Source organism: Spinacia oleracea, chromosome 3 (assembly GCF_020520425.1).
Source record: "Spinacia oleracea cultivar Varoflay chromosome 3, BTI_SOV_V1, whole genome shotgun sequence".
Lineage (NCBI taxonomy): Eukaryota > Viridiplantae > Streptophyta > Magnoliopsida > Caryophyllales > Amaranthaceae > Spinacia > Spinacia oleracea.
The window spans coordinates 15475336-15484855 of NC_079489.1; the positions used below are offsets into that span (position 1 = coordinate 15475336).

Here is a 9520-nt window from a genome sequence, read left to right on the forward strand (position 1 = left end):
GGACCACGCCATATATTTTGCGAATTCCCCCTTACTCTTTACCAGAGGCGGACCCACTGTGTAACGAGGGTAAACATTTACCCGCCCAAGTACAACTAAATAAGTGAATTGTGGGATAGATCATAGATGAGTTGGTATTTAGTGGTCAAGGGTTCAAATCCTCACCATATCATTTCATGCAAATCCATTGTTGACACTTAAATTACAACCTGCAAAGGAATTGAATATGGAGTTTTGAAGATAATATTTAATTTATGCTCTTTAAAATAGATTTTTGAGTTGTAGTAAATTTATATTTTACACACCCTGTTTGAACCAACTGAGCTATGCACACAAACTTCAACTTCGCATAGAGCCATAGGCCCCCAAGATACAAAGTACGGAGCATATAAATAAATACACCAAGTTATTTTACATACATGTAAATAAATACAATTGCGCGACAAACAAGCCCTCCATGGGGAGAAAAGAATCATCCAAAAAAATGTCCTAGATAACTTGGGGTGCAAACTAGGATATGTCTTCATCATCTTCTCTATTACGAGTATCTTTAAAATCATTCTGACGGCTGTTTCCACCTTGAAGAAGGCTTCGGGTATTAGATGAATTTCCCCGTGCCCTCTTTCTCCAAATTTCCTCCACTTCTTCGAATGCCAACCCCTTCGTTTCAGGAAGACATACTGCTACAAACACAAATGCAAGAAGAGAAATACCAGCAAGTATAAGGAAAGTAGTACCGGTTCCTGCAGCATCAGCGATTGAAAGGAAGGACTCTGAGACAACCACGTTGGAAATCCAGTTTACAGTAGCAGCCATACCACCACAGATGCCTCGATAAGCTTGTGGGTATATCTCGGAGTTTACTGTCCATGGAACGGGTCCCATACCAGGCGAGAAAAATATTATATAAAGGGCGAGCCCTACTACAGCAAGGGCCCCTGTGGATTGAAGAAAGAAGGAAAGAGATAAGATGATGAGGGATGCAAACACGCCGCCCAAGCTCATCATGGCTAATGGACGGCGTCCCATGTGATCAATGAGATAAATGCCTACGACGGTTCCAGCAGCATTTAGGCCCGCGACAATGAGGGAGAGGAGAAGAGCTAGTTGGTTTGAGTGGAAACCAGCCATTTGGACAATTGTTGGACTGTAGTACATAACTGTGTTTATACCAACAAACTGCTGAAACGCCTGCACAGACGAAGTCCAAAAATACAGAAATAAGACAGAATCAGTGGATCATACTACTGATAAATTGTGGTAAAATTTTATCAACTGTGGTTTGCATATGATGATGCTTCATATTAAAGGTTAGAACAGCCTAGGCAGAGGAAAGGTTCAAACCTCAAAAAAAATGTCTATGATTTCAAATAAGAACTGTTCAAATGAGTGATCGTTCATTTCCTTCAGGGTAAGTGGCACAAGTAGTGATACTAGATGACTTTTAGGCAATGGTAGTGATACCGAACTTCCGGTTAATTACTCATAATCTAATTTTACCAAAAGTTAAAGTCAAAGGAATGTAAAGCAAAAAATGCAGTTGAAGAGGTCATTGAACATAACCCAGTCGCAGTTTGGTGGTAGTGCTACTTCCTAATGCCCCCAACCCCAACAAGTGCAAAAGAAGCAAACATACGATCATCATGTTCTTTTCCAAATTAAGTTTAAGCTTACCTGAAGACCACCTCCAACTAGAAATGCATGTCTTCTTTCTCTGTTCCCAAAAACATCCCAGACACTGGCTTTCTTTCTACTAAGCTCTTCCTCTGCAGCAGAAGCAAGACCATCCACCTCATCCTCTAACCTAAACGGATCATAAATGTTTGAAAGCACCGCAACAGCCTTGGCTTTCTCCCCCTGACATGCATGAAACTTAAATTCTATTAGTCTTTAGCACACCAAACAAACTTAGTGTGAAGCATTTAATCCATCAAGTATGACCTTCATATAAAGCCAGCGTGGGGACTCCGGTAAAAAGAGCATAGCAATGAACTGTACTATAGCTGGCACGGCTGATACTCCAAGCATCCATCGCCAAGTTCCAGGGACCTGGTGAGAAAATTATAGGTCAGAATGTCAGGTAGATTCATTTGAAACTAAAAATACATTGTACACAAAGGATGTTGAACTTCCACGTGCTTTTACGGCATTTGGGAACAAGGATCATGTTTAATGTCACAAATGAGATGGGTAAAATAGTAGGTCTATTACAACATATCCACAACAACAACAACAACTAATCCTTAGTCCCAAATGATTTGGGGTCGGCTAACATGAGCAAATAGGGTGCAAACTAGCCGAGCCGAGCTTAGCTTTACCCTGTTCATGTTCATGTTCATGTTCATGTTCATTTAACTTATGCGAGCTCGAGCCCGAGCCCGAGCTTTTAACCGAGCTCCAAAATCTGTTCAAGCTCGGTTCGTTTAAAAGATTTTGTGTTCGCGGACTGTTCGTGAACGGCTCATTTATTAATCGAGCCGAGTTTACAAACGAGCTTTTTTCATGAACGAGCTTTCTTAAACGAGCTTTAGAGTATAACCACTTGAAAATCTAACAAATTATAATCATATCTAATTATAAAGATTAAAGTACATTACTTTATTTGATAAACAAACTAATAATTTAGAAAGAGGCAAAGAACACTAATTTAGCAATTAAAATTTTATTTCAAAAGATTTTAATTCTATTATAGATTTCAAAAGTCAGAAACATGATTTTTATTTATATTTGAAAAACGTATATATGGTAAAATATGATACATAACATAACTAGACGAACTTGTTCACGAACATAAATGAACGAGTTGTTCATGAACATAAATGAACGAGTTGTTCATGAACTTAAATGAACGAGCATACCTATGTTCATGTTCAAGCTCGTTTATTAAGCGAGCTTCAAAAGTTGTTCAAGCTCGGCTCGTTTAATAAATGAACGAACATGAACGAGTTTTAAACGAGCCCGAACCCGAGTAGTTTATTGACCGGCTCGGCTCATTCACACCCAGAGCAATCATAGGAAACTATCCGCAAAATGTGAAGCAAGAAAAAGTAAAAGGTTATGTTAAAAAGAGTAAACAAGCAAAATTGAGAAAGTGGAGGCGGGGATAATGAGGCACGAAAAATAGGAACAAGAAAATAAGGTCCCCTTAAAGAAGAGACACAAATTTATTTATTTTGAAAAAAAAAAGTTTGCAAAGGAAGATATAAAATAGAGAAAAGAGGAAAAAAAGAAGTCATGTTGAGTCGTCGGCATATATTATCTCCCTCCACTCCACCCTATATAACGCCATATTTTCCTCAGTCCCCTAATAAACTCATATCACTCACAATCACCCTCTTCAAAGTTTGTTTTGGTCTTCCCCTACCCTCACAATTCCTTCAGTTTGCCACTCTTCACAAGATATCCATGAGACCATGACGCAATATTCAAATGATTTTTTAACCAATGCCATGAGAAAATGAAAATATCAAATACGATTAGTATGAAGGTACACCATTGCTAGACTATTTACACACAAAATCAAATGACTCAAAGCATCCACCGAGGCTCCTGGCCAAAACAGGTTAGAGGCTGATTGCAAGTTCGCATCCTTGCACCTAATGTAACTAATTTCATTAGAGCACTTGACCCAAAATGTAATCATCATCTGTTACTTCACAGTCAGTAAGAAGTCGATGTAGCTAATTAGCCGTTTTGAAGTGTGTTTGCCTCAGCTGAAATTGGCTAAAACTTGCCAGAAATTTCTAAACTTTGCAAAAATAATACGAGAAAATGAAAATATCAAATACGATTAGTATGAAGGTACACCATTGCTAGACTATTTACACACAAAATCAAATGACTCAAAGCATCCACCAAGGCTCCTGGCCAAAACAGGTTAGAGGCTGATTGCAAGTTCGCATCCTTGCACCTAATGTAACTAATTTCATTAGAGCACTTGACCCAAAATGTAATCATCATCTGTTACTTCACAGTCAGTAAGAAGTCGATGTAGCTAATTAGCCGTTTTGAAGTGTGTTTGCCTCAGCTGAAATTGGCTAAAACTTTGCAAAAATAATACTCCGTATGACTGATTCTGAATTTCGCTGAAAGTTTCTTAAATTTCTAGTAATACTAGTAATAGACTAATAGTTGTTTCAATTTTATAAAAAACATCTGAAATCATAAAAACAATAATAGTGATAAAGCGCTTGTCGGCTAAAGGTAAGACTTGTAGCAATTCTCTCTTGTTATCACTTATCAATATACTCAGGACAAAATATCATTTGGGCAGCCTAAATTTTTAAAATCAGACATGTCCAGTTCCAGGCTCCATCTTTTGTTCTCCAACCATATGTGATCCCACAAAACAGAGTCAGTAAATTAAAAAAATAAACAGTCAACATCACGTAGGTGATAGATGAGCAAAGACTACCAGCCTTCCAGGACATTAACGGTTAAAAGGTCCACTAGAGGATTTTGTTCTTGTAACTACAACATCGACAGTCATGATAGCTATGAAGAATGCAGAATTGCAGATACATTTTCTATAACTTAATTCCAGTTGATGTTGCTTCAGAGCATAAGTAGATACCAATACATAGGATCAACAAAGATATCAGTTTCTTATACCAAATACTTTATTTATGTTTTTATTTAAGAGGGATATGTTCGATAAAACCATCAAAGGACCAAATTTGTACTGAAAACCCGATAAAAATCACATGCCTAAATCTAGTGCATGCTAATTATTGGAATTGCAGGCGAAACGATCATTTAAAAGTTTCAAATGAGTTAGCTTTTTATGGGCTAGAATTTAGAAACAAATACAACTGCGCCAAGCACCTTAGAAGAAAAGAAGCATCCTGCAATAGAGAATTTCATTTTGGAACTGTAATACGTAGCACTTAATAGACAGGCAGGAATGAAAAGAGAGCTTCCTACAGTGATGTTTCTGCAAGATTGAACTGACCTCAGTAAAAGCAAGGTTAACGAGGTAGGAAAGAAACTGTCCACCTGTAATCATGAGCACATTTGTACTCACGAGTCCTCCTCTTACTTCAGTCGGGGATGCTTCTGAAATGTAAACAGGAGCAGTAACTGAAGCCACTCCAATACCCAAACCAACTAAAAGACGTCCAAATATAAGAACATAAGGATCTGGAGCGGCAGCCATGACAACTGAACCGGCCACGAAGATAACATCGGCAAATAGTGTAGCTTTCTTGCGTCCAAAGGTGTCGTTAATCCATCCACCAAAAACAGCTCCAATTATTGCACCTACTTGGGCCATGCTGACAATTGTTTCCTGCCAATGAGAGCCATGAGAGTTTTTCAAGTAAGCAAGGACAAAAAAAAGGAATAAGGATGCATTTTAGAAAACTCTCTTAATCACAGTATGGAAGTAATGCAAAATAATTTTTCGAATTCCAGGTCACAGATACAGCGGCAGAGAATGCGGATACAACTGCATAAATCAAGACTTATCAAAATACATCCTTAATTACAAACAGGCCACACATTTCAAGGTTTATTCTACCATGTGCAATATATGTGAAATAATTTTTTCCAACCAAAATAATCCACATTTATATCTATTGTTATGGGAATAAAAGTAAAAAAATACTGAGATAAAAATCAGCTCAGTAAGCTTGTGTTGGAAATATCTTGTCCCTACCATAGTCCATACCATTACTTACCAGATCTTGTGATGTCGCTCCTGCCTATGGAAACGTAAGGATCCAGATCTACAACCTAACCCCCTAGGACGTATTTGTGTAGATATCCTACACCTTGTTTGAGAAGCATATAACTATATAAGTATATTACTTCTAAAAGAATATATAATTAGACATGTGCTTTTGTCGAACTTCTACTCGTCTGTTAAGTGTTCCATTGCAAAAGGAGGGGACCAATCCAAGTGCAGGTGCAGAATGAAAAGAACCATAACTACTTGGCTCCCCATTGAACATTTACCAAAAAAAATAAAAAACAACTTTTTCCCCCTCCCTCGGGATGAGAAAAGGCACGCGGTCAGGCTAGTATACAATCCTCCCTTTGAATTATGATTACCATGTTACCCATAAAATTGTTCCAACACTTGTTATAATCTGTAGCTGGTAAGTTATCGATTGCTCATGGTTTAAATTCCTTCCAGTCTCCAGAGGATCAAATATAATGAGAAATTCAACCTCTTTAGGGGGAAGAGATGTCAACGACTGACAATAAATAAAGTGCCCACCCCCTTCTCATTAACAAGAAACGAATTGATATCATGGAGAGGGGTATTTTAGTGAGTTGCATTATGATTCAGTTATTAGTGGCTTTCATAATAAGTTAGCTAGGTTGTTAGGGGAAAAGCTCTATATATAGAGCAAATTAGGGGGAGAGAGAGAATATTGTGGAAAGTAATAAGATGTCCGTAGTTTGGGTGAGTGACATTCCTCTCGAAAGGCTGGCAAGGCTGTAATTGGTGGTTTGTCGCTTGTTTAGCATGAATAGTCATATGGACCTCTTCTTCACTAATCATCCTTCTTCCCCCTTAATCTCTCTATGCTGTCCATAGTCTCTCTGTTTTTTTCACCAATATATGCTAATTCATAACATAACACTGTATAAAGCTACAATATTAACACTTTTCCCGCATATATAAGAATGGAAGGGAAATGGAAAGTTTTGGCTCCCAGTCTAACAGTCAACTGCTTAGTGTAGAACTGTAAACTTGTAAGAACTCGAAGAAAGGAGAAAATACCTAAGTTGACCCTGGTGAATGAGTTTAGGGTACAGCTTTAGCATTTCTAGCCCTGACCAAGGAACTATATATGACCACCTCCTCATGTCAGTTCAAACCATAGTCAAATGCCCATGCTCCACACAGAAAAACTGAACGGCATGAGAGTACCTCAATTCGGTTTTCAGTGAAATACGAATTAGCATGAAATTGATAGTTTTCAGTTCGGTTTTCAGTGAATACGAATTAGCATGGAATTAGCAGTTCGGTTTTCAGTGAAATACGTAGTACATGTTTGGAGGACAGAGCAGCCTTTTGTGCAATACCACATAAGCGGAATATAATAGAGAAGAAAATAAGGAATGTCATATCATATAGAAAAGAAAATCAGAAGCATTTGACTTGTGTTTAAAAGGCTCAATTAGTTGCACTGCACCTCCTTGGTTTGAGAAGAGTGTGAGTTATAACTAGCATGATGGTTCATTCTTGTGCAGTGGTGCTTGGATGTGAATTTGAGATTCTTTACATTGACTACCATATAATCTATAATCAACTTCAACATGACAGATTTATAGCTAATCAAAACTGCACTTCTACATGGGCAAGGAAATGCATACAGTTTAATTCGTATACCAACCCCCAACAGATTATTTAACACCAGGCCTAGTATAAGCTCCCTTTTCACCATTCAACCAGAGCACTCACAAAGAAACATAAAGCGTATGACGCAACTAGCCACCAGAAAAAGTAGATCTATATTCCATATGTTACCACTTCCGCATAACCAATTTGCAAAATAAACCTACAGTAGCTCATACCTGCAAGAAACTGCTGTTTTTGACTTCTTCAAAATCATCCTTGATGTATAAAAGTGCCCCTGATATAACACCTGCAATCCGAGATCTCCTTAATAACACATGATTTATGAAAAGTATATGAAGACAAAAGTTATCATGAACAAAGTTTGCAGAAGTACAACAGAAAATAACTAGGAAAATACGCCTTCAAATTACTTCAAATATGAAGCATAGTTGCAGTAATTGAAACTTTTAAAAAATCTTATCTACATAAAATCCATCACTCAGACTATAAAATCAAGACTAACCTATACATTAAATGGTTGAACAATTGAATGTTACCATGGAATTGGACTTAATAAAATAAACCAAAAGAGAGGAGTGTGCTTCCCGGGTGGTTCTAAATCCATAACTGTTATTTATGAATAGTACAAATCACATGGCACAATCATATAAATAAATTGAATTTCAAGTTGGACCAAATTATTCATTTAAACCGTTATTTTTGTTCATTTAAACTCAACTTTTATTTTTTTAAGCTCAAACATTATTCAATTAATTGACATTTTTCTCCTCTTTTTTTATTTCCACCTTTTTTTGTTTTTCTCACCGATTTGATTACGAAGATTCCATGTTATTTGCACTATTCACGAATCAAAATTATTGTTTTTCAATATTCTATGCTTCCCTATAAAACACAAACAAAACTTTTGAATGTAAGGTGAAATAAACGAAAACAACCACGAAACACATACATAAAAAAACTTCACAAACAATTTCTCTTAGGATGCATTACAATAGCAAAAACACCAGGGTGTCCATTAAGAATCCTAACATTCTCAAACACACATGCTAGGAGAGTAGGAGCCATTACACACTCCAAAATTACACCCGGGTGTATAGTGGAAATTGTGCGCTCACACCCCCAATAAGGCTTCTGCATTTCTGCCACCTTAAAAGCCTGGAAAGACTAATTGAATGCATAAATGTCTTGCTTTTCATACCCTACATCAAAAGTTCTTCACTATGGGCCTATGGCATTCATTAATTTCAAGCTAACATCTTTTTCTTGCTGATGAAACTGTTAAAAGAACTAAGAATAAACAAGTAATTAGAATAAAATTAACGCTTAAATCCCACAATTAATTACAACATTTAACTTCAGAAAAACCTAATTACACCTCAAATTTAAATTAAGGAGAGAAATTTTGATTCTTCAGAGAACTAAAGCACAATACCTGTATCATATCCAAATAGCAAACCACCAATTCCAGCAACAACAGTCAATCCCAACACATATTTATTACTGAAATATGTAAATCTTCTTTCAGGATATGATTCTAAATACCCAGAACTCCCCGGTATAGAATCCAACATCTGCCCTAAATTTTTACAACAGACCCAACTTTGACCAAATTTTATTCACAAAATTGCAAACCCGGAATTAAAAATCAATATGAACTGTCATCAGCAGATAATTGGAGGAAAGTTTCCAAGTTTTGGGAATAAAATTGGGACCACCCTGAAGTTGTAGTGGGTTGATTTGATCAATGTATAAAGGAAGATAACATAAAGAAAGGAACTTCGAGAAACCCAGAAACAAATGGGGATGTAAAATGCAATTAAACAGTGATTTTTCTGGAATTTTGGAAGTTGGGATGAAGGAAGAAAACAGAAGTAGCAATGTCGCCAAGTTGCCAACGCAGCAATGTTGCCAACTCAGAATGGATATACTTCCGTATAAGACATCCGTCCACCTCATTAATCTTATTCACTTCCATTCTTAAAGTTGAAAACGCACTTACAAAATACTCTTTCCGTCTTTAAAAGATTGTTTCATTATAATTGTTTGGGTAAAATTTTAAAAATTGAGACGATAAATTATCGTTAGCTTATAACAAAAATACTTCATCCGTTCTTTTTTCAAATGACACAAATGTTTTAGGTACGTTTGCCAATACAAGATTTCAAACATTAATATCTTCAATTATGTACAAGAAAAATTATAAAAAAT

General features: G+C 36.6%; 1 protein-coding gene across 1 annotated transcript; it reads right to left on the reverse strand.

Moving 5' to 3' along the window:
• Positions 1 to 325: 325 nt before the first annotated feature.
• On the reverse strand, positions 326 to 9238 carry LOC110789090 (inositol transporter 1). Its single transcript, XM_021993738.2, has 6 exons — positions 8745 to 9238; positions 7528 to 7598; positions 4952 to 5287; positions 1942 to 2049; positions 1675 to 1857; positions 326 to 1191 (listed from the first exon to the last, which is right to left on the reverse strand). Exons 1-6 carry the CDS (start codon positions 8881 to 8883, stop codon positions 511 to 513), a joined length of 1518 nt encoding a protein of 505 aa, XP_021849430.1. The 5' UTR covers positions 8884 to 9238; the 3' UTR covers positions 326 to 510.
• Positions 9239 to 9520: the final 282 nt, after the last annotated feature.